The sequence below is a fragment of the Urocitellus parryii genome, chromosome 13 (genome assembly GCF_045843805.1).
Source record: "Urocitellus parryii isolate mUroPar1 chromosome 13, mUroPar1.hap1, whole genome shotgun sequence".
In the NCBI taxonomy this organism is placed as follows: domain Eukaryota; kingdom Metazoa; phylum Chordata; class Mammalia; order Rodentia; family Sciuridae; genus Urocitellus; species Urocitellus parryii.
In genome coordinates, this window is record NC_135543.1 from 44,020,854 (window position 1) to 44,047,233 (window position 26,380).

Below are 26,380 nucleotides of genomic sequence, written 5' to 3' on the forward strand. Positions count from 1 at the left end.
AAGTAGGTGGGGGAGCCGCCGCCGCCAGCCCCATCCCGCTCCCAAGCCTCGCCCGCTGCGCCCTGGCCGCGGGCGCTGAGAGGGTGCGGGGCCTCGAAGTGCCTCCTCCACCCTGCTCATTAACCTGCCTGCTCCACTCCGCTCCAGGCGGCCCCAGACACGGGCTTCTCGAAGCAGCACCGCGGCCCGCCCGGCGCAGCCGCCTCCCCGAACCCCCCGGTTCCGGGGGGCAATGAGGGGGCGGTGGAAGGGGCACTGCTCCTCGGGCATTACTTAGAGACGCGAGACCGCCCCGCCCTCCCGCCGGCCCTCCCTCTCTCCCGCCGGGGCCCGCGCGCCTCTCAGCCAGAGGGTAAGTTGGGAGTGTTTCGCCCCCATCGACAGCTCTCCCTCCCCTTCCTATTTTTTTTTTTTCCTTCAAAGTTTTGTTAGAAGTGGGGAGCGGGGTAGGGGAAGAAGAAGGTCCTGCCAACCTCCGTCCCTTACCCTCTCCCAGTCTAACTTACCCCCACCTCCCCTCCCCTGCATCCCCTGCGCGCCGCTGCCCCTCCAGAACAGCGCTCCGGAATGACAATTGGAGCGCGGCTCCTTTAAGAGCCCGGCTTTGCCTCCCGGTAGCTGAAGGTCATTAAACACAAAAGCTCTCAGCGCTGCGGTCCAATATAGCGCATGCGCCCTGCCCGAGGACTGGCAGAGAGACGGCAATATGGCGAGAATGCCTGGCAGCGGGGACTGTAACACCAGCGCGGGCGGCAGCGCCAGCGCCGCCGCCGCCGCCGCCGAGAACAATGGGGAGCGGGGCGAGGGCGAGCGCAGTGCTGGGGGCCGCGGACGCCGCCACGGCCGCCCGCACTACTGCAGCGCGGGCGAGGAGGAGGAGGAAGAGGAGGAGGAGGACGAGATCCAGGAGGTGCAGATAACGGGGGACGAGGAGGAGGAGGAGGACGGAGGTGGGGGGCTGGAGGAGGACGAGGAGGAGGAGGAAGAGGAGGAGATGGGGCTAGAATGGGACGAGCCCCTGGAGCCTGAGGACTCGGCCGGGGAGGAGCTGGAGCCGGAGCCGGTCCATATGATAAATATGGACCAGAGCGCTGCGCTGGAGCCCGAGGCGCCGCCGCGACTGCTGGCGCCCCGGGCCCGCGGCGGGCCGGCCGGGGACGGCGCGGAGCTGGACCCCGACGTGCTGCAGCGCCCCGAGCGGGCCCGGCTGAGCGAGAACACACGGCTGGCCACCCGCTATGCCGTGCGCATCTTCCGGGAGTACCTGAGCGAGAAAGCGCAGAGCCCGGACTTCGAGACCATGGACAAGGGGGCGCTGTGCCGCGTGCTGCGCTCCTTCTATGCCGAGGCCCGCTCTAAGAGCGGCCAGCTCTACAGCAAGTCGTCGCTCATCAGCATCCGCAGCTCCCTCAACCGCTACCTCAACGAGCCCCCGTACTGCCGCACGCTAGACCTCACCAAGGACCCTGAGCTGCGCAGCGCCAACCTGACGCTGGCCGCGGTCATCCGCAAGCTCGAGGAGCAGGGCGCCGGGCCGGTGGTACAGAAGCAAGCTATCACGCGCGCTGACCTGCGCAAGCTCTACACCTCCAGCGTCTTCAGCACCAACACACCCTTTGGGCTGCTCAACAAGGTCTGGTTCGAGACGTGCATGTACTTCTGCACGCGCGGCCGCGAGAACCAGCGGGAGCTGGAGGAGGACTCTTTCGGGTTGGCCATGGACGAGGACGGTCGCAAGTTCGTCTACTTTAAGTCCCTCGGGCCCTACCACAAGTCGCGCTCGTCATCCTGGAGCAAGAAGCGCGCTGAGAGCAGCGACGAGGAGAACTTACCCCGCATGTACGAGACAGGCACCGAATTTTGCCCGTATGCCAGCTTCGTCAAGTACCTGTCGAAGCGCAATCCCCTGTGCAAGGCATTCTTCCAACGGCCACGGGACCACTGCAGTGAGGGCGATGTGACCTGGTACGAGAACAAAGCCATCGGCAAAAACTTGTTGGGCACCAGGATGCAGATGCTCTCGAAGGCAGCCAAGCTGTCCAAGACCTACACCAACCACTGCATCGGCGCTGTCTCTATCGCCACACTCAACAGCATCGCGGGTATTGGCACCAAACTGGGCTCTCCAGCCCCGCAGGGCTGCTACGCCGAGGCTTTGAACGGGGCGACTCGCCACCACTCCCACCATCCCCCCACCCATCCCTCTCACCACCACCGCCCCCAGCCGCCCTCGCTGGGGAACACTTATATCCTTCCCAAAGACAGCCAGGTCGGGCCCGACGTGAAGTCCGAGGCAGCGCCCAAGCGCGCCCTTTACGAGTCAGTGTTCGGGTCCGGGGAAATCTGCGGCCCTTCTTCCCCCAAAAGACTTTGTATTCGCCCCTCGGAGCCTGTGGATGCGGTGGTGGTGGTTTCCGTGAAACACGACCCCCTGCCTCTTCTTCCAGAAGCCAATGGGCACAGAAGCACCAATTCTCCCACAATAGTTTCACCTGCTATTGTTTCCCCCACCCAGGTAACCAAACCAACCTCTATGCATGAAATATTTCTCTGGTACCACTTCGGGACTAACTTTTGTGCTAAACGTAGATCTGGGTGGGGGGGGAGTTTTTTAAAGTAGCCACTATACTGCATCGAATCTGACTTCACTTTTTGAAGTTTAACTCTCTTGGTGCTTTTCTGGGCAGGGGGGATGTTTACACCTAACCATAAAAGATTTGGGCGGGGATGTGCTACCTAACAAATCACTGCTGTGCAGTAATGCTAGAAACTTCAAAGTTCCCAGAACAAAAGGATTAGCTGGCTCTTAAGTGCGGGGAGGAGCACATATATACATGGAAAAGGTACTTAAAACATTTGAATAAAGTGTTAAAATACTCCATTACATACTCACCATAACTTAGGAAGGCAGAAAAAGTTATAAATTATTAAAAAGAAAACATGCCAATCCCATTTCCTGTTTTTTTTTTTAAAGAAAAGGGGTGGAGACTGGAGAGAAAAGTAGTTGAGTGCCCCCTTTATATTGTATCGTGCAGTCCAATCCAATGTAAAGTGACCTTTGGGGGTGTAGTTTCCATAAACTAAATTCACTCATTAATCACTTGTTAAGGTTATTATTCAGATGGGAATTTGGTCTCTGTGCTAACAGACTACACAGAAGTGTATAGGAGGTTCCAGCCGGATTGCTGTGGGGCACTGAAACATTTCTGCCTGTCTGTGTCTGTCCCTAGCTCTCCCAAGCTCAACATCTAGGGTAGGAGGAAGATAGAGTGGCACTGGAGCACCAGAGCAAGCAAGCTAGCCTAGACACGGAACCTACTTGGGCAAATCAAAATCAGTTCATCTCTCTGGGCTTCAAGGGTCCTTATCAAAGATGTGGAACTACATCCACCCTAAAGTTACTTAATCCTCAACAGTACCAAGTACCAAAGTCCAGACTGGGATTGGGGCCTGAAGTGTTAGATGCTTCTTCCCTTATTATTTTACCTAGAGAAATGTATTCATGAGTGTAATTCAAGTTACACTCATTTTTGGGATACTCTTCTCTAGGAGCCAGAAACGAGGTTCTGGGGATCCAATTCTGCAGGCAACAGTAGTCATAAGAGGTTTTACCACTTCAGCCTCCTTGACACTGAGCAGAAGTAGGAATTTTGGCCCTAAAGTTGGAGGTGTAGGGACAGATGTCAGGTACCTACCTCTGTGCTTTTTCCAAAGTGGAAATTCCAGTTCTGGACAAACTGACCCTTTGAGAGGTTTACTAGCTAATTGGCAAGCCTCAAGGCCAACTGAGAAAGGGGCTGTGAATGGCAATATAAACAGCAGAGTTCTCTAAAAATACACAAGACCTGTAGGCTGTGTGTCTTTTCTGTACTGCTGGTATAAGTATTCCATTTCTGACAGGTAGGTTGTTTTAGAGAGTTTTTAAGGATAGGAGTTTGCGTTTGCATTTTCATTGGAAGCAAAAATAAATGTTCAATGTTCACATTATTTCCTGATAAATTAGAAATCCTTAAACCCTGGGTTAGAATTGCACCTTAGTAATTAAAAGTCTAAGAAAGTTTCTTGAAGCATATACATACTTGGAATAACAATGAAACGAGTTGTCTTCTTGCATCTGTCTGCTTGTCTCTTGACACTGGTGTCATAGAGAATTGTGACTTAACAATCCACAAAAGATTAGGGTCTTTTTGGTTGTCATGGTCATTGTTGGTTTTGTTTTGTTATAAGGAGTTCGATCCCCCTGCTACAGTCTTTCGTTTACCTGAGATAAATCAGTTTCATAAAATTATATACTGATGCTTTTATTATTCTTGAATTATTGTCAGGTAACTCCCAAGTTATATTCACATTTGAGGGTCCATGTGTTGTTTATGATTATGACTCTCAAACAAGATCTTAGCGTTGTCTAAGGCTAAGACTTAGCCTTAAGTGTCATTTTGTTAAAACACTCCATAAAGTTATTCTGTTTGCATCTTTCTCTTTCCCTCTATTTCACTGCGAATGGAACCTAGACCTTGCACATACTAGGCAAGCTCTCTTATCACTGAGCTACATCCTCAGTCCTCTTTGCACGTATTTAATTTTTAGTTTTTCACTTCTGTTAGAATAAACTTTTTTTTTTAATGAACATTAAGATGTTTAAGGAACTCTTTAGTAACTTCTGAAGAACTCATGCTGAGAAGTCTGAGCAGTTTTAAGTATGAAACAGCTGTTTATAGTTTAAGTAGAAAGCCAATATTAAACTTTTCCTTCTGTATTTATTAAAATCACTGTAATGATTGAGGTCCAGGGCATTTTCCAGGAATTAATGACTGGCCAGAGTTACTGGCCAGTGGCATTTCTTGAGGCCACCAAGTCTCCTGAAGGGTTGTTAATCCCCAGGAAATGCCCTCTGTACTTAAGCTTCAGTCATTATTCCTTCATTAGTTCTTCACTCTAACCTCAGTACCGACAGGCCTCATCAAGTGGTGCCTCTGAGCCCGCTGCTGACCGCATTATTACAGACTTACTCATAAGACAGAGGTCACACACTGATGCTTTGATTCTCTTCTAATGCTTTAAGTCACCTTAAAGCATTAGAAGAGGTGACTTAAAACAAAATAATGAAGAATCTACTACTTAAAATGAATTTATAGCAGTCCCACTTTATCTATGGGATATGTGTTCCAAGACCCCCAGCAGATATCTGAAGTCACATTTAGTAGCAAACCCTATATATCCTACGTTTTTCCCAGACATGAATTGGTACAATAAAGTTTGATTCATAAATTGGCACAATAAGAGATTAACAATAATGATAAAACAGTAGAACAAGCATAACAAAATATCGTAATAAAAGTTATTTAAAACGTATGAATTGTTCATTCCTGGGATTTTTCCATTTAGCATATTCACACTGTTGACCTTGGGAAGTGAAGCCATGGGTAGGGGAGGACTGCTGCACTCATTTTTTTTTTTTCTTTTTAAAGTCTTGATGGTGGTAACAAGTGTATCATTTATGGGACTGGTAGGAAATGAATGCGCCCAGGGATAAAAAAGATTATGGGATTTGGGATTTTTACTCTTATGAAATATCTGGCTTTTGGGAGGTAGGTTTTGTAATGATTCCTTTAACTTGTCAACTCTAATTTGGTTCAGTGGGTTGTGTTACAAGTAAAGGGTAGTTTCAGCCCCCTTTCCCACCACTAAGCTATTGAAATGATTCAGTTAATGGTGCAGCATGCTAGCTCCTAAGTGTCATTGCATTTAATATATTTTATTTTTAATTTTATTTATTGGGGGGGTGCTAGAAATTGAATCCAGGGCCTTGCATGTGCTAAAACACATAGTATACCACTGAACTATGCCACCAGCCCACATACTCCATTTTAAATAGCTTAACACTGTATCCTGCATCATCATATTTATTCTCTTTGCATGAAAATCACAGCATATTTTTCCTGCCTCAGAGAACAGTATGGGTAATAGAGTTTGTAATTTTACTCTAGATCATTCATAGGGAAAAATACTAATGGAATTTTAGATTCTACATGTCATAGTTGTTGCTAATGTTTTTGTAGACTGTGCTTCTCTTCAGTACCAAACAAAAGTATGCACATAAGCTCACTGTAAGATTGTAGGATGTATTTAGGGGCTGAAGACGTAGCTTAGTGGTAGAGTATGGGCTTTACCTGAGACGGGGGGGGGGGGGGGAACTACTTAGTATTTGCAAGCTTTTGACAAAAGTGTTTGGTTGTACTTGCTTGGCCCTAATCCAGATTATTTCCGGAACTACTTTTAAGGAATTCTGTAAGTAGGAAATCTATTAGCATAAAGATTCTGGTGGTGCACATCCACTTTTTATGTTTGACTGGCCTCACTGTGAACCAGATTTGCTCCTTACAGTGTCTAATCTAGACACAGGCTCAACCACCCAGCAGATGCACACAATTGTTCCTTAATTTACTTTGGGGAAGAAGCCAGAGGCTGACAGCAGTGGGAATCCAGTTTTCATTCAGGTACTACAGTGGGAAGGAAGAAGCAATATTGGATTTATGTATTTCATAGGAAAAAAAGCATGCAGTTTATCTATTATTGAAGTAATTGCTGAAGTTCTATTTTGAATTTGAGGACTAGGTGGGAGAGAGAACTTTTTTCCCCCTTAAAGATGGAATCAAATGTCTATGCTTATGAAAGGAGTATAATAATTGTAACAAGACTTCTTTGCAATAGTTATTTCTTTAAGGAGCTACAAAGATAACTGCATTGTTTTAAACAGGTATTTTCCTTATTTTGATGTGACTACATTCCTTTTTGTACAACAGAATGTTTACAGTCTTATGAAAACTTCAAGTTGGTGGAGGAACTGAATGTCTGGTACATAAGTACATAACTTTCTTTATTCATTCAGGAAATAGTTACTGAGTACCTACCATTTTGGGTTTTGTACCGGTAATCTATAAATCTATAAATCAGTTTTCCACTGGCAAGTAATCTTGGTGAGATTTTGACCTTTTTAAATATTAAAACTTGATCAGAATAAAAGTAAAAGTTGATGCATTCTGTGTTTTGCAGAAGTCATTTTAGGAAAGCAATCTGTAATTTTATATCCTCTTTTATGTACTCATATTAATATTGCAATCAGTATTTGAAGATATAAATGTGTGTGTGTGTGTGTGTGTGTGTGTGTGTGTGTGTGTGTATATAATCTCATACTAGGAATTTAACCTAGGGGCGCTTAACCACTGAGCCACATCCCCACACCTTTTTTTTATTTTCATACAGAGTTGAGTCGAGTCTCAGTTGCTGAGACTGGCTTTGAACTTGTGATCTTCCTGCCTAGCTGCTGGGATTACAGGCATGTGCCACTGCACCTGGATATTATTCTTATTTGTTCTTTTTTTAAATATTTTTTTAAAGAGAGAGAGAGAGAGAGAGAATTTTAATATTTATTTTTTGTTTTTTTTCGGTGGACACAACATCTTTGTTTGTATGTGGTGCTGAGGATCGAACCCAGGCCGCACGCATGCCAGGCGAGCACGCTACCACTTGAGCCACATCCCCAGCCCTCTTATTTCTTCTTGAGATGAGATCTTGCTTTGCTGTTCAGATTGGCCTTGAACTCAAGCTTCCTGAGTAGCTGGGACTTAGGCATGTATTACTACACTAGGCAGGGTATATTATTTTAAACTGATATAACCCATATCAAATGCTAATTCACTATATAGTAATGCTGATGTATGAAGTAAAAAAAAAATGCTGCCAAACAAGAATATGCATACCATTAATCTAAAACTTAAATCTTTTTTTTTAAGTTGTAAATGGACACAATACCTTTATTTTATTTATTTATTTTTATGTGGTACTGAGGATCAAACCCAGGACCTCACAGGTACGAAGCAAGCACTCTACCGCTAAGCCACAATCCCAGGCCAAACTTAAAATCTTTTTTGAGCCTTAAAATCCAGCTGTCCATGCTGGGGATGTAACTCAGTGGTAGATTACTTGTCTTGCATGTGTGAGACCCTGGCTTTGATCCCCAATACTGCAAAAATGTAAAGCATATTGTCTGCCATTAAAAAAAAATCTGGTGCTCCATGCAAATATTACCTAAGGGCCACCCTCTTGTCATTGCTAAGTACATTTTTAGTAAGGAAAAGCCCTTCTTTCCAGAGAACTGCTACTTTTATGAGAGATCACCTAGGAATGGCTCTTGCTTTGGCCTCTGCCAGTCAAAGACATCCACTTAAGTTATATAATAAAAACTTGGTTTCAAGTTACCTTTTTGGTGTCTTAGCTGCCACTTCAAAAGCAGAATCAATAGAAGAGATACTGTATAGGTACCTGTGTTAAAAGTGTTGGGACCAAATATGTAAACCAGTCATCTGTGGGTCTGTCGTATGACAAAACATTTATTTCTAGAATCTGTTTGACTTCTATCCACGTATCATTTGCTGCGTTATAGCAATTGGTCAAGGTGCCTTTTTAAAGACATCTTTGGAGAATTTAGATAAGGAATGGAGTAGTGTGAATTAATTGGCCCCAAACAGGATATTGATTGACCTTGATAAAATGAAATGAAAGAAAATGTAGCCTTAGGATTTGAAACATTGAATGAGGACACTTCAGCATTTTTTTGATGTTCTGAGATTCTGAACACATTGTTCATGGAGCATCTCTGTGCTTGCTAGTGCTGCCAAGAGGAGCAGGATTCAGATGTCGCTTTCAGTGAGGATTCTCAGAGGATGGACAAGTGAGTGGGTTAATCTCCTGAAGTGGAAGACATTCTCTCCTTGATACATAAATATCTGAGTGGGAACAGGTGACCCCTTAAAGTTTGGAGCATCAAACTTCTTTTGGGTTTTAAGATTTAGCTTGTACTTCTCCTTTAAGAGTGGACATCCCAGAATGGTAGAGTTTCTGTACATCAGAAGGAGCTTCTGTGTGTTCTGGAAATGAATGATTCCACCCCTGAGATGCCTCACTGCAGTAGGGAGATTGCTGAATGTGAGGGTGTGTTATCTCACGCCCATGACTATAGACTGGATCACATACTCTGCTGTACTTGCTGCCACTGTAGGAAACTGAACCCCAGAGAGGTTTTAGGTTTTCCGTGATTCTCTAAAACCTTCTATTTAACACTTTGTTTTCTTTCTTATTTATTTTTGTTAAAGTTTTTAAAATTTTAAGACAGGGTCTTGCTATATTGCCCAGGCTGACCTTGAATTTGAGATCCTCCTGCGCCTCAGTCTCCCAAATCTCTGGAATCACCGTGCACCACTCAGCCTGGCTTCTCAACACTTTCTTTGTCATTGGATTGCCTTCCTTTCAGCTCTTCTTTAACGGACTGATGGAGTCTTCTTTCACCCTTCAAAAAGACCCATCTATTATAGAATGATGAGCTTGCATTAGTGGTACTTTTTTATATGTCATATCTTAAATTTTGCCCAACTCTTGGGTAACAGGATATTTTTAAAATAACAGAAGTAGGAACCATGTTATAGTATTGTAAGGCCAGGGTATTTTTTTTTTTTTTAATCACATGTGCTTTTAAATCATTGTGCATGCAGTTGGTTTGGGTTTTTCACATTTTCAGTCCCAGTGGGAACTTCCTTTTTACAGAGACCTTCTACATTCTGAGGTGTTTGACTTCAGCTCCTGCTTTCACCCAGGCAGTGACTTTGGTGGTTGTTTTTAATCTCGTGAGGGTTTAGACAGTGTGATGGTGCAGGTCTCCCATGGTGAGCCCTTACATAACTTGAGAAGTGAGGGAGGCTGGGGTGATCTTGAAGAGGAGGATGGGGGACTGGCCAGAGCCACTCAGGTGTTTTCCTCCCAGCCCCATCTCTACCAACGCCATCAGCCATTTAAAAATCCTCTTTGTAATTTTTTTTCCTGGAGGATCCAGATTCATTCACACCTGAATTAGAATTACTGCTTTCTCCTGACTTTCCGGCAGCAAACCCTGCAAGATGGGTGTTTTGATATGGTCTGGGAGGAAGAGGGTAAAAATGTGCCACCAGAAGGGGCTGACAGATTTAAGACAGTTAGGTGGTAGGCCTCTGGAGAGAGGCAGAGGAGTTGAGAAAGGAATGCTGAGGAATGACAGAGACAGATGTGGCTTCCTCTGTGAGGAGTTCAGTACCAAATTAAAATGTCAAGGTTAGTTGGGAAGCACGTAGCCATCAATTTCTAGTTTTACTTCATGCACCTAGACCAGGTTAACCCAATTCAGTCCAGAGTCTCACCATTCAGTCCCCATACTTACTCTCTGGGCAGAAGGAAAGGGAGGTATTATTTTTATATCGTCAGTTCCCGTTTGGGCTCATTCCACCAAAGTAGTGACATGCACTATAAATGTATTTAAAATCTAATATTTGTAGATTTCTCTATCACATCCTTTCTTTAAACAAAATGATCACAGATTTTATATATATATATTTGTTTATATATAATATATGTATATACATAGAAATGCAAATATAAGTTTGATACTTTTTAAAAATTCTTCATTTTGTTATAGTCTGACAAGTAAGTGCTTATGACAAGTTTCTTGAACTTGTGGGTTAATTCTGATACCTCACACGCTGTGGTTTCTGACATGTTGTTTAAAGGACCATATCTTAGAAATGTGAAGTATTTCCACATTCCTGGCTCTCATGGGTCAGTGCGTGGACCAGTAGACCAGATCCAGGCAGGAGGGAATGCAGGGAGTGCTGGGGCAGAAGGCTCTCATTTCATTGGGCCAAAATCTTCAGAGACAAGTATGATTCATTCATTGCAGAGTTTCGATGTCAACTCTTACAACCTCTAACTGATTCTGTAGCTATGAAGTGAAATATAATCGTTAATAATAACCAAGAAATACTGAAGGCTGTAAAGGGGTCTGCTGATTGGCAGCACGCACATCACTTGTTGGAAATACAGAATCTTGCTTCCTGCTCCTTCCCCTGGAATGAGCACCTGTGTTTGGGCAGGGATCCTAGGTGGTTTTGTGTACTCTGGACATCTTACGGAGTGCTGGTCTGCATGGTCTTTCATATAATCCTATGGAGCTCTTCAGAGAGTTATGGTTATCTTTCCATTTCACAAAAGAGGAAGCTAAGGTTAATAGTTATTAGGAACTTGCTTTAAGGCCTTGCAGCCGGCAAATAACTAGGCTGGGATCTGAACCCAGACCTCTCTGGTTCCAGAGCCTGTGCTTTTTAAATCCACGGTCTATTGGTTCCAGATTTCTCAATTCTTCAAATAAAAGAATCCAGTAGAGAAGCTGATAGAGCATTATGTCACCTCGCTACATTAGGTGTTCTCCCACAACTGAAGAGGAGGAGGGAGCTCATGGGAACATAGCACTACACGACAGTAATGCTATGTGTGGGAAACATGAAAGAGTATTTTCAGTAGGCAGTGTGCCCATGTGGCTATGTGAGAGCCCCTGGCCTTTTGCAGGGTCTGGAGACTGGGACATCCTCTCTTGACAACCAAATCACTAATGGTTAAGAACAGACTCCAGAGCCAGGACCCCGGACCAGATCTCAGCTCTGCCCGGGCCTCCCTGTGCGTCAGTTCCCCTCCTTGGTCAGATAGGGTATGCATCTGTCCCTCTTAACTTTTTTGAAAAGTGCTGAGGACATGAGTACTATTGGAACATTTGCTGTCCTTTGATTCTCTTACCACAGAATGTTACATGTGAAAAACTGCAGTTCTTTATGATCAAGTCCCAGCCTCAGGCTTCAGCTTTTCTCTTGGAAGAAGCCTGTCCAGGTGCTGGGCAGGGCCCCTGTGCTGTATCTTTTGGGGCATCCATGGACCCTGGCCAGTAGCACTGCTACTGGTATTCTGGTACACATGAAATCCCAGGGCAGGTTCCTGCCCTCCAGCCCTCTCAGACTGTCCCTCTACTCATGAGGACCTCACAGACCCATGCACGGGGAAGGTTTTATTCCAAAGCCTATTTCCCCCTCCTCTGCTCCCTTGTAAGATTTGCCTGTGCTGTGGTCCAGGTAAGAGTTAACTCTACACCTTCTTCTAGGTTTGTTCTGCAGACCCTTCCTATTTGTCTTACAAAGCCTTAGGAATTTTCAAGTGTTAAAGGTGATTGAATATCCCACTTGTGGAAGTAATTGCTGCCCCAATCCAAGAGTCTCAAAAAAGTTGATTTAGAATGAAATCAGCAGTCAGCCTGTCAGTCTGCCTGCCTCCCTCCCCAGCTCCTTTTTTCTTTCTTTCTTTCTTCCTTCCTCAGTCCTGGTGATGGAACCAAGGGGTGTTCCATATCTAAGCTATATCCCCAGCCCTTTTTATTTTTTTATTTCCAGACAGGGTATCTCTACCCAGTTGACCAGGGCGTTGAGATATTGGGATTACAGGCATGCGCCACTGTGCCTGGCTAACAGTGTTTCATAAAGACATTAAATTTGGTTTGAAATGACTTGGAATTAAGGATGTGATCACAATGCTGAGATTCTTAAAACTGAAGGTTGTTTTATGTTTTAGCAATCACTGTCATAAATCTCCTCATTTGAGTATACTAGAAGTAAGCCTCTGGTTTGATCCTATGTTATGTATTTGCATTTCCCTAATGCATAAATGGGTTACAGTTTTCTAATGCTTGAACTCTGTCTTGGATACTGTATAATAATTAATAGGCCGGGCACAGTGTGCATGCCTGTTATCCCAGCTACTTGAGAGACTGAGGAGGATCTGAAGTTCAAGACCAACTTGGGCAACTTAACAAGACCCTGCTTCAAAATTTAAAAAGGTCTAAGGGTGAGTTTTAGAGCTCCCCTAGGTTCAATCCCCTGTACTGGGGGGAAAAAAAATAATAGAAGTGCCTCTTAAAGTTGAGGTATACTGATAGATGTTGTGAATAGAATACAGGATCAAGGTAATTGGTTTTTTGATATACTAAAATGCCCACCAATTAATAACCTCTAGTGACTTGTATTTAGTGTGACAAAGTATTCTTAGAAGTAGAAATGATTCATATGATAATGTGGGATTTGGTTACCTTTGCTTTATTTTTGCCCTTCAAACATTCACAGTTTTGAGCCAGCATAGCGCTTGTCGGGTAAGTTTGTAGCTTTTAGACAATCTGTTTTGTGAAGACAGCTCATCTAGAATTTTGGTTTCTCTTTTATGGCTTTCATTTTAGGGGCAGTACTGGGGATTAAAGCCCAAGGTGCTTTAGCACTGAGCTACATTTTATTTTGTGACAGGGTCTCCCTAAGTTACCCCAGTGGCCTTGAACTTGCAATCCTCCTGCCTCAGCCTCCTGAGTTACTGGCATTACAGGAATGTCCCTCTGTGCCAGGCTTGTGGCATTCTTTCTGACAGAACTATATCTTCGTAGGTTTTAGATATTTTAGGTATTTCATCTTGAACAAATGTCTTTTTTGTTGTTGTTGTTCAAAGGGGGGGATAAAAAAGAAACTTGAAGAATATTTATTTTTTTTCAATGGATTGAGATAGCAATTTAAAAATATGTTGCTTTAGAAACACACAGCTCTAAATGAAAGTATAACAAGAACTTCAGAAAACTCGTATGGCTAGCTTCATTTTCTGTTGCCCACAACCCACTTGTTCATTCACATGTTATTTTTAAAAGTGGTGGCAGGGTATTCACAGAGCTAATGAATTTGCTGCCCTTCAGGTTCGTCATATGAGGGTGGTGATGGTTTTTAAGTTCCAGGAATATTTCTCAGAGTTTTTTTTTTTCTTTTTCTTCTTTTTTAACTTACAAGAGGTTCAGGGAATCATAGAATCCAATTACTTATGTATGTTTTCTAGAACCATCTCTTGGGATGTAAGTTATAATCTAAAAGAGATGGAAGGTGAAGGAGAATGCTCTACAGAAAAACTCTGAAAATTGGACTTGCTTCTAAAAGCATTTATTGAGTACTTAATGCATGCAAGGGTAGGAATTTGAAAGTGGGGGAAAATGGAGATATATTTAAGAGAAGATACTGGAGAAACTGCATTGGGACCTCTAGGCAAGTCCCAGGGATGGTGGGAGAATAGGGTCTCCTCTTATCTGGTGACCGTGCACTGGTAAACCCTGGGAACAAATAGCATATACTGGTATCTAAGAATTGGGACTCAAGGCAGCCTGACTAAACTAAAAGACTAAATATTTAAATCTAAATTTGTGAAAGCAGAGTTTGGAAATTCAAAAAATAAAATAAAAATATTTGTCAAAACTTAAAGCCTTTTCTTTGCTATAACACTCCAGTCCTCTTGGGAAAGACTTAGTACAGGCTGAGTGTCCCTTATCTGAAATGTTTGGAACCAGAAGTGTTTCAGATCTGATTTCAGATTTTTTTTTGAATATTTGCATCTACATAATAAGGTATCTCAGGGATGGGACATAAGTCTGAATAAGAAGTTAATTTATGTTTCATTTTCATATATACCTTATACATATAGACTGCAAGTAATTCTTTTTTTTTTTTTTTTTTTTTTTTTTTTTTGGTGGTGCTGGGGATTGAACCCAGGGTCTTGTGCATTCTAGGCAAGCACTCTACCAACTGAGCTATATCCCCAGCCCAGTAATTCTATATAGTATTTTTAGCATGCCTATGTTTTACCTGGAACCCCTCAATGAGGTCAGTTGTGGAATTTTCCATGGAGGCTGCATATCAAAGTTTTGGACTTTCATATAAGGGAAACTAACCCATCCATTAGAATTTTGATGTCTGAACTCAGAGTAAGCTGCTACACATTCACTACATATCAGATTCTCTAAATATCCACCTGTTATTAATCCTCATATTTTAAGATTGAGTCTATGTATAATAACCCAAAGAATTCAGAACCAGTACTGAGTCTCAGTTTGTTTCACTTACCACTTTTATGATCACTAAAAGCCTGGCTCCTCTGGTACCCAGCATCAGTGACATCTCATGGTCTGTGGGACAGTCTTATTAATTATCAGTTTATAAGCTACACTTGAAGAGTGCTTTACAGTTTACCAAAGACTTTCCTGTAGGTGATTTCAGTGTAAGAAGCTTTGTAGGCCTCTTCTGAGCATCAGGTACTGGGCTAGGTAGAACGTGGGATGGATAAAAAAAATCCTCTTCCTTGGAGAGATTACTCATGGGGAGGCAGACACATAATGAGAAGAATAAGCTCTTATTGTCCGATAAGTCCTGGATGCTCTATACACAGAGGAAAAGCCATGGGCAGTGGGTGCAGGAACCCTGAACATACCCATCCCACAGATGAGAAAAACAGACCCACAGAGAGCTCCGCTTTTCAACTTCTTCTACCTATGAAAAAGCCAAGTTAAAGTTCTAGTTCCAACTCCAGGTCTAGGCCTCTCACAGAGCATACTTTTTTGTTAGCTATTGTACTTGATAGCTAACAATATAAACATGGTGCAGTTAGCATTAAGGGCAAAAAGGACACTGAGTACAAGTGTGTGTGTGTGTGTGTGTGTGTGTGTGTGTGTGTGTGTGTGTGTCTTTTACATACTAAGAGAATTTTAATGTGATTTTTTGTGTGTGTGTGCTTTTGGAGATTCAGAGCAATAACAATGACATTATGAATTAGGGTAAAATAGAATGGCCCCGTCTTCCAAATGTCAGTGCTCATCCCAGATAGCAGTAACTAGAAGCTGTGGTCTTAGGTTAATTTGGGAACAGATTCTTAATTCAAAGTCAAGCTCCCCTGCAGAGCACTTTCTGCAGTGCCTGAGTGCTGGCTGGTTCCTTGCTGGGGGACTATGCTTGCTGGGACCAGTCCCAGGTCCCTGCCACTCCTTATCTATTCTCTGACTTTTTGGCTCCCCAAGGCCTTCAGTCTTTTCCAAATTACTCAGAGCACTTAATTAAAAGAACTAAAGAAAAAAAAAAAAAGAAAGAACATGATTCTGATGCAGAGTTATAACCAGTAAAAAGAACCAATAAAAATGGCTATAAAGTGCCTGACAAATAGAAAATGTTTAATGACACTAAGGCACTTTACGGACAAGGGTTTGCTTGCTGGCACAGGACAACAGGCCCTCCATGCCTGGGCCTTTCCCTTGCTGGTGGTTGGCAGCTCTTGCCCAGCCAGAACAGGCAAGTAAAAGGGGTGAGCCCTCTTGGAGCAACCCGGCTTCTTACTGCAGGAACATCATTGAGAAGTGACAATCACAGATGTGTAGAGCTTTTGTTGGTGAAGACAGATAAGACCAGGGATAGAAGCCATTTTGGTGACATGGGAATAAAAGGGAAATCAAGATAAAGTCACAGGAGGAAAAAAGTATAGGGGAGGCAGATGGGGAAGGCACCTCTAGTCAAAGAGGAAAAAAAGTACCGTCTGTTTAGAACAAAACCCATTCCCTATTGATTCCAATAGAATCACTGTAGGATAAACCAAGTTCAAGTTGTGTGAATAATTAACTTGAATGGCCGTGGGCAAGTTACTTCTCATCTGTTAAATGGGGATAATGAGGGCACAGTAGATCCCTCTTATCCTCGGGGGATACAGTCACAGACCTCCACATGAGTGCCAGAAACTACCTATTGTACTGAACCCTGAATACATTGTTTTTTCCTACACACACACAGCCATCATAGCTACACCTGTCACATACTGTGGTCATAACTTTTGTAGTTTGAGAAGCAAGAGCAAAACTAGCACACATTTCTTTTTCCTTCTGTATAGTTGTACAGAAAATTCATAATTAGTGTGGATCTCAGCAACATCAGCATGTGATTTTTTTCTCATTAAAATAAAAAACTTCCTCTCCCCTTTGTTTTAATCTCAATATCTATCTCTATCTCCCTCCTCCCCACCCCCTCTCTGACACAATATATTTATTTATTTATTTTTATGTGGTGCTGAGAATTGAACCCAGTTCCTCATGCATGCGAGGCAAGCGCTCTACTACTGAGCTACAACCCCAGTCCCAGACTTTCACCTTTTAAAGAGTACTCTATGGCTTCTCTTTGACACATGTGAATCACCATGCATCACCACTCTTGCACTTTGGGGTGACATGAACACAATCACTATGATGCCCTGACAGGAGATCCCATAACTGAGGTGGCCACTAAGTGATTCACCATGGTGTAGCGTGTAGAGCCCGGATATGCTGGACAAGGGATGGTCCGCATCCCTGGGATAGAGCTGAATACAGGATCTCCTCGTGCTACTCAGAATAATATGCAACTTGAAACTTGTAAATTGTTTACTTCTGGAATTTCCCATCTAGTATTTTCATACCTCGGTTAATCAATAGTAGCTGAAATCTCTGAAGGTCTAATCTTGGATAAACAGAGGTCTAGTAGCTTATATTAAAAATTCATAGTGGAGCTGGGGGTATAACTCAGTGATAGAACACTAGCCTGACATGTCCAAGGCCTGGGTCTGATCCCCAGCACTGCAGAAAAAAACAAAAACCAAACGTAGTAAGTGCTCAGTAGATAATAGTTTTTTTTAAAAATTCTGTTGTTTACAGATTACTAACAGGTTAGAAAAAAACTAGAGCGTTATATACATTTTACAGCTGATCCTCAGTATTTTCTTTTAAAGATAAATGGTCTAAAAGAAATCAAAATATTTATAAACACAGATGAAAGAATGGAAATCTGTAATCATTTGGGAAACTTACACATCTATCGTAAAATAATAATTAAAGAAAAATGGAAGTTTAGGAAGAATGAATATTAAATTATAGGTATTCCAGTTTGAATTAATATGTGACTCATTAAAATATAAAGTTCTCAAACTTGTATTCCCTCATTTATATAATGAAGAGGATAACAAATATTCTTTATATAAAATTTTACAGGACTAATTTTGTAGTAATTTTCTTTCCTATGTAGCAAGCGCTCTTATTACTGAGCTACATCCCCAGCCCCCTCCCATCCTGCTTTTTCTTGAATTTTGAGATCAGGTCTTGCTAAATTCCTCAGATTGGCCTTGAATTTGCAATTCTTGTGCCTCAGACTCCTGAGTAGCTGGAATTACAAGTATAAACCACTGTTCTTGGCAACTTTAAGTGGATTTTAAGCAGAAAAAAAATAAAATAAAGTGACTTACAAATATTGACAACATGTTTTCAGCATTCAATAAAACTACCCATCTCATCAAAAATACATAATTTGATTTTCCCTAATATAAGCCATGAATTTATAGTACTCACTTTTTTATTAGAATGTTGTGATACCAGTAAAACAGATTCTAAATTTGTTTCAAGAAACAGGGTTTTTTCTCCCCGAATTTGTTTCAAGAAGTGAGTAAAACCACTTACTTTTCTGGAATGTACAACTAAGATCTTTTAAGCTTTCATCATTAAAAACAGCACATAAGACCAGATGATATTTATAGGTTTTGTAGATAGTTTTTAAAATATTCTCATGGCCACTGAACCAGAAAGACCTCATCCAAATACAAGGAAGAATATGAAACTTTCTGGCAATGTACTACATAGAACAGTGGTATTCTTTGTGTTAAAGTGCTCATTTGAGAGAGATTATGTCATTCTCTTAACCCCCACCCCAACTTGTCTGATACATAAATCATCAAATAATTCACATTCTAAGCCTACTTCAGTTTACTTACTGGTTTAGAATTGATGTCAGCACCATCTATATCATGAAGTGTGATCCCAGCTGGATTATTAGCCTTCTCTGCATTGCTTGATCACAAGGCTATACTTCTTTCTGAGCAATCCATCCTCATGATCAACTTAGTAGCTGACATATATGTACAACATGTTACCATAAATTCTCAGTGTATGTTATTACATATAATCTTCCTAAAAATCTTGTAGGCTAAAGAGGTTAAATGACTGTCCCAGGAAGTATAGTTAATAAATGGCAAGTCTGGGTCTATATCCCAGGTTTCTCACTGGCTCAGTCATTCAGCAGTTATTTACTGAGCACCTACGATGTGCTGGTCATGGAGAACCCAGCGAGGAACACAATAGAGAAGGTCTAATTTCTTGTGGATTTGCCATATTAAATGGAAAGACAAACCTTGAAACTAACAGAACTGTCATTAAAATAGTGAAGTGACTGAGCAGCTGCTTTACACTCCTGGTAACATGCATTCCCTTTTTTCAACATTTGGGTCCCACCTACACAGAAGCAGGTCACACACACTGACAATCACAAGGGGCACTCCATGCAAACCTAGGGCACATGAAGTTGTGCCTGGCCTCATCTGCTCTTCGGTAGAGGTGGTCTCTGTCGATTAGCTACATCAGATTTGGAGTTCCCTAATTAAACTGTTAGGGGGAGGATGGGTAGACTGTATCAGAACAGGTATTAGCAAAGTTCTTTTTTTATGAACTCGAGTGGGGAACACATCTGACCTCCCCAACCTGTTGTCAGGTAGGGTGGACAGCTCAGTTGAGGAAATGGAGGCTCAGGGAGGTTAGGGAGCAGAATCTGGACCAGGGCCAAGAACTCACCCTGACTCACAGATGCAGAATCTCTTTCCTGGTTGACAAAGCCCTATGTCCTCACATGCCAGATTCTGCTTGGCTTTACAACATGCAGTTGGACAGTGCCTCCTCAAACCAGCCTCATCCTGGGCCGGTCTCCCACGCCACCCAAAAGTTGAAGGAGTCACTCAGGACTGAGTTCTTTCTTCTCCCAGACACATACTTTCCCCCAAACTGAATAGGTCTGTCAGAACATGTGTCCTGTCTCCTCTACTTCTGTCAAAGAAAGCCGCTACAATGTTATTGATAGGATCAAAAGAGACTGTTAAGATTGGTAGGCACTTGTTCCGAATTCTGGGATTAGTTTTTGAGAGTGAGAGCTCCTCAGGCAGGGTTGCTGGACCCAGTTAAACCATCCTGCCCTCCATGTTGGACCATCAGCAACCAATGTAGAAGAACCCCTGCTGAATGGGACCATGAGGATCCAGGAATAACACTTGGCCAGATGAGGTTTAGAATTGCTTCCTATCCTCAGAACCTATGCTTCTAAACTGGCAAAATGTTTGAAAATTAAAAGTTTGTAAATTAGATCAGAGTTTAAATACACAGAGGGAATTCCATTTTAGAGCTCTCATTTGTCCTTGATGTGAATTCCAATATTAGATCAGATTATTTAATGATAAACATACTTTTGTCTACAGATACAACAGTCTCTGTTGTTAATTCCAGTTAGCATTTATATGCTTTAAGGGTGTGTCTTTTTTTTTTTTTAACAATATTAGACTTCATGTAATGTATGCATTTGAGTAACTGAATTTCAACCAATGATTGAAATTTTGTAATTGATTTAGGGTTGTTTTATTCTTTTATTCACTATATGCAGAGTAGTTCTTTAAAAAAAATCTGAATTTTTTAAGAGTGTTAATAGCTTCATGATCTTTATTCATTATATCCTTAAAATATTTTATTATTTTATTTTATTTTATGGTACTGGGGATTGAACTCAGGGGCACTCGATCACTGAGTCACATCCCCAGCCCTATTTTTTATTTTATTTAGAGACAGGGTCTCACTGAGTTGCTTAGGGGCTTGCTAAGTTTTGAGGCTGACTTTGAACTCGTGATCCTCCTGCCTCTATTGTCCATTTCCTGTTGACAGGAATACTGTCTCTCTTGCTCACTGCTCTATTTCCCATGCCTGGCCTACATTAGGGAATTGGAAATGCATTTTAAGGTTCATTTATCATCTTTGCCCTCCTCTCTGTAAGCAGAAAAGATCTAAATATTTTACACTCATTTGAAAATATGAAAAAACTAATTTTTTAGCTGTGAAGTTTAGAAATAAAAAGCTTTTCCAGTTTCACATAAAGGAGAGAGAGAGAGAGAGAAAAAAAAAAAAAAGCATCCACTACTCTTAAATACTTACCTGCTACTGAGTGTCTGGCACTGTAGTCTGCTTGGAAAGGTCAGGGATTAAGATGGCATCCCTGAAGGTTAAAGTCAAGTTCTCTGCTATCTATGTTCCAAATCTAATTTATCTTCTGTTGATTAGTTAGCACATGGTGGGAATTGCATATGTTCGAAATCTCGAAATCTCACCTACCCTGTCAACTGTGATGTCCTGTGAGTCCCAGGTGGCTCTGGTTGGCAGGTTGAGCCCCCCTGGAAATGAGGGAGGTCCAGGACTAAGATGAACTTGCCCAAAGTCAACTCAGATTCTCTGCCTGGTCTGTGACTTAGGTCTGTACCCATGTTCTTCTGTTCTTCCCCTCTGTACCCCAAGCCTGCTCATGCTTTCTTTTCTTTCCTTTTTTTTTTTTTTTTTGGTTTTGCTTCCTCGTAATTCTCCTGTCTCCTCCACCCTTCATGGGCTCAACCTTCAACCATGGAAAGGCAACCAGGAAGAAAGCCTTTTATGAAGGCACTTAATTCACAAAATCATCCATCCATATATAGTATTTGCTCAAAGTATAGGTCCATAGAGCAAAACTGAGAATTTCTTCAGGAGGGGACTCCAACTTTGAGGACCAATGTTATAATTTGGGTTTAGGGAAAAGTGTAAAAGAAACTCTGGACATACTGCTCTGAAATACCAAGAAAATAAACATCAACCATTTCCAAAGCAAACTTCTAGAGAAGAAAGGGGAAGGGACCAGACAAGGGCTTGTATCCTGTCTGTCTGTCTAGCCATCAACCTTGGGGCTTCGCTGATGTAGTTATTGTTTAGCATGCTCTTCTCAATCTCCTATTTGATTCTATTAATATCAGCATGCATCATGTACTGTATTAGGAAGTACCAGAGTTTTAAGTACAGGAGACTGAATTACAGGAAGGATGTGAAGTAGAGTGACTTACCACTAGTCCCATTATACAGGATTTGATCACAGACCCAGTCATCTTGATCATTCACAACTACAGAAATTAAAATCAGTCTTCTTAAAGTTATTTACTATCATTTGGAAATATGTGTTCCTTTCAGCTTTAAAAACAAAATCCTTGTGTACCATTTTATTTTAAATTTAAAGACTATGATCTGAGAGGACAGAGTTAATAAAATGATAAAAAAAAAAAAAACCCATCTGTCTGTTTTTTCTTTCATTCTGACACTTTTTTTTTTTTTCAATTGGTCTGTTTCTCTGGTCCCTATCTTCCTTTGGGATTTACTCTTTGTTGTCCCTTCTGGGAGTGCAGAGAAAGCAAAGGAAGAGAAAAAGATTCTGAACTGAGAGACATGGTAGATGGAAATGCATGAGCAGAGGCCTTTATACAGGAGAGTTTGTGGAACATTCCAGAATATTCCAGAACAGAAAGTCTATGAGCTTAGAGCATAAAGAGGGATAGGGAAATGGTGAAAGAGAAAATCGAAGGGCTCTGCATGGTCCCATCCTTCAAATGCCAAGGCCATGGGAAAGGTTTCAAGCTTCACCTTATAGGCAGGGCAGTTATGGAGGAGTCTTGGAGGAGAATAGAATCCAGCTTACTGGCTCCTCCTCCTCCTTCTTCCCCCCTCCCACTTCTCTCCCCATCCAGCACTGAGACTGGAGATGTGGATGGTGGGTTGTAGAGGGACCTGAGCAGGAGAGGGGTGATGAAGGACAAGGACTCGGATGGCCTGCTGGGGTGAGATGTTGATATTTGGGAGTTGGCAGCCCCAGGTCTTGGAGGTGCTGGCATAGCAACAAGGTGAACTGGGGTGCTGCACATTGAAACAGGGGCCCCTGCAGGGGAGCTGGGGGGAATTTGACGGGTTTATTGGATTAGGGAGGCTTATGGGACAACCAAGCCAAAATGCTGGAAGAGGAACCAGTCTGGCAATGGGGGGGCGTGGGGGACAGTTATCACTTTATAAGTGATAACTGAAGTCATTTGGGTAGATTATTTTGCTTAAAAATCAGAGAGAACAGGACACCAAAAAACTGGAACATCTGGAGGCAGGGCATAGAAGGGGTACTGGTGGGGTAGGGCGTGGCAGGATCCTGAAGACATGGTGTCAAGGGGTAGAAGGAGAAGCCATGGGGTATAGTTTCAGGAGCAAGGAAAGTGGTGGATCTCATTAAATGCTACTGAGATGAGACTGCCTTCTAAGTCCTTTGACTTCTCAGCAGGGAGGCCATTAATCCCCTTTGCACCTTTATGAAGGGAGCCTTACTGGAGTTGAGGAAGGAGAAGCTGCCAGAAGCTTATTTCTGTCAAGGAAGGAGCACTGGAGCAGTATCTGGGGCAGTGGGCGGTGTTCTCTATATTTTCAAGATGAGAGAAATATAGTGTTTAAATAAAGCAGGAGCCTGTAGTCCCAATGGCTCAGGAGGTTGAGGCAGAAGGATCATGAGTTCAAAGCCAGCCTCAGCAAAAGCGAGGCACTAGCAATTCAGTGAGACCCTGTCTCTAAATAAAATACAAAATAGGGCTGGGGATGTGGCTCAGTAGTGGAGTACCCCTGAGTTGAATCCTTGGTACCCACCCCCCCAAAAAAGCAGAAAGATGGTGGCATGAGTGTATGGCAAGATCCTGATGACAGGTGGAGTGATTGGTTTTAATTAGTTTTATTAACTTTTTAATTACTTTTTTAAAAACAGGGACCAGAAAGATTGACTCAGTCTACACCAGCACTTTGGCCTCACCTCCCTGGCCTGGCCCAAGGGGATCTTTCCCCTCTGCAGGGCTCCCAGCCTTTCCTTGGGAGTCCTGGTTTGTAAAGGATCCTGGCTCCTCCATAAAGGATGTCCCTCATCGAAAACCAGTTGAACTGGAACATCATTTTTGTTTGTTTGTTTCTTTCTTTCTTTCTTTGTTTTTTGAGTACCGGGGATTGAACTTTGAGGCACTCTGCCACTGAGCCACATCCCCAGCCCTATTTTGTATTTTATTTAGAGACAGGGTCTTACTGAGCTGCTTAGCACCTTGCTTTTGCTGAGAATGGCTTTGAATTCGTGATCCTCCTGCCTCAGTCTCCCTAGCTTCTGGGATTACAGATGTGGGCCACCGCACCCTACTGGAGCATCATTTTTATTTGAAATGAGTCTGTGACAAAGCTGAGGATCAAGTTTATGAACACCATCTGCACAACATGCTGGGCCTGGTGTTTCTTAGAATTCAAACAGGCTTAGTGCCAGGCATGTTGGCACATGCCTGTAATCCCAGTGGCTCAGGAGGCTGAGGCAGGAGGATCACAAGTTCAAAACTGAACTTTAGCAGCTTAGTGAGGCCCTAAGGAACTTAGAGAGACCCTGTCTCAAAATCAAAAATAAAAAGGGTTGGAGACTTACCTCAGTTATTAAGCGCCTCTGGGTTCAATCCCTGGTACTAAAACAAAACAAAACCAGGCTTAGCATTACTTTATTGATTTTTATTGATTTTAAGTAGTGTGCCTGTGTGCAGAGAGACAATGTCTAGATTTTAGGCTGAGTTGGGTCTGCTTAAACCCGATAGATGTATGTAAGGGGAAAGGCTTCTGTTGCTGCTTTATTTTTTTTTCCTGGAAAAGTGTTACTGATTTATATATTTTTTCCTCTTATTTATCTTTTCTTAATTAATAAACTTGAATTTTTTAGAGCAGTTTTAGGTTCAGTAAAATTGAGTGGAAAGGCTGGGCACAGAGATACGCAATTATGATCCTTACTACTTGGGAAGCTTAGGCAGGATTGTGAGTTCAAGGCCAGCCCAGGCAATTTAGGAAAATGATGTCTTTAAAAAAAAAAAAGCCTGGGGATGTAGCTCAGTGATCAGTGATCGTGTTCTTACCAAGCATGTGCAAGGCCCTGGGTTCAATACCCAGCCCAGCAAATAAATAAAATTAAGTGGCAAGTACAGAGAATTCCCCTATACCTCCTGTCCCCAGTACTGGCATTCAGAAGTGGTGTATGTGTTCCAATCAATGAAACTGACACATAGGTATTGCCAAAGTCCACAGTTGACATTAGGGCTCACTCAGTGCTGTCCAAATATGTAACACCGTGAGTCCCCCTTTACATTATCATTCAGAACCACTGCCCTAAAAATCCTTTATGTCCCCTATTCACCCCTCCCTCCCCCAGTGATTTCCTTATTTGCAGTAGTTCTCTTCCCTGTTAACATACAAATTTGTTTTTCAGTCTCACCTTTCTGGAAGATCTGGATGGAGCTTTTATTAATAGCTTTGTTTTGGTTTGAGTACACAAGAGAAAAAATTAGTCACTGGCTTGGAATTAATGACATTAAAGCAATAAGTTACTTAATTTGTGTAATTGTCCTTATCTAATTCCAGCTTTATTCTTCTCCTGTCAGTACTCCCTCCCCCTCTTTAAAGCTCTCAGTAGTTAACATTTCAACAGAAGCTTTTTTCCCCTTTGGGCACTGGAGGGAAAAGCCTGCCCTTGATCTGACTCTTCCTAAACACTGGGGGTAGTCAGCTGAGGACCTGTGGGCCTCTCCTGTGTCCTGCAGAGTGGACTTGTATTCCTAAAGGGCAAGGAGGAGATGCTGTAACTTTTTAAAGGCACTCACAGTGGGCAGGGATGTTACAAGAAAGAAGTGTAGTGTGGGGATTAAGGGGTTAAAGCTCTCCTGTTCATTGTTCTGCTGCTTCCTTATTATACTTTGTACAAATTTTATATATATATATATATATATATATAAGAGAGAGAGAGAGAGAATATATCAAGGAAACTGGCCAGTGTGTATCTTGTGGTTTGAGAGCTGTTGAGGGGACAAAATCCCAAACTGTGCAGAATGCATTAGACTAAAAATATCATTTTTCCAGGGAAAGGTGCCCCGGGAATTGAGCATCTTTATCCACCTAAAAGGTTCTCCTTCACCAAGTCTGGACCCAGTGAAGCATCTCCTTCTCCTTGCCTTCTGGGTGCTGCACAAAAGGAGCAAAGAGGAATCCCTCCCAGACTTCATCATGCCCCTGTAGCTTGAGTCTTGCTCTGAGAAAGCAATTTTGCCATGTTCCTGTTCACCTTGGTGTCTTTCTGTTGGTTGTTTTAGCCTCAAGAGATAGTAGCCACCAAATCACAGGTTTCGTAGGCTAGTTAGATTTTCCAACATCTGCTAAGACGCCTGCATAACTATTTAGAAACAATAAAATAGTCATCCACAGACCATGTCAGCTAACCCTGCAACTCGGCAGAGGCTACATGATCCACTTTAAGATCCCTCTAAGATCCCAGCCTCCAAAAGCTGGAGGGGACCCTGCAGAGTTCTTGAACTTTATTGGCTGGGGAAGGTCCTTGCACATGAGTGACATGGTCTCCCTACTCAAATTGCTCTTGGTTCCCCAGAAATGCATAACTAACACATGTATCAAGGAAAGGGCTGCTCCTGTGCTGGTGTCTTTTTTAAAAAAAATTTAATTGGTGAATTATAATTATGCATGTTAATGGAATTCATTGTCACATATTCATTCATGTACACAACATAATTTGATTAATTTCATTCCTTTCCTCCCTTAGCTGGGTCCTCTTCCTCTATTACTGGTTTCCCTTCTGTTTTTATGAAGACCACCCCCTCCTCTCTCAGAACACATGCAACCCTTGACTTTCTGAGT

At 42.6% G+C, this 26,380-nt stretch overlaps 1 protein-coding gene and 1 non-coding gene across 2 annotated transcripts in view; one reads left to right on the top strand and one right to left on the bottom strand.

Moving 5' to 3' along the window:
• Positions 1-695: 695 nt before the first annotated feature.
• The window catches only part of Kctd1 (potassium channel tetramerization domain containing 1), a 97,264-nt gene continuing 71,579 nt past the window's right edge, over positions 696-26,380 (top strand). Inside the window, exon 1 of the mRNA XM_026388054.2 lies at positions 696-2,515. Coding sequence (XP_026243839.1) covers positions 707-2,515 — 1,809 coding nt within the window. The 5' untranslated portion in view covers positions 696-706. The remainder of the gene's footprint in view (positions 2,516-26,380) is intronic.
• Positions 14,447-14,519, bottom strand: Trnas-aga (transfer RNA serine (anticodon AGA)). Its single transcript has one exon. It is a non-coding gene; the product is annotated as a tRNA-Ser (tRNA).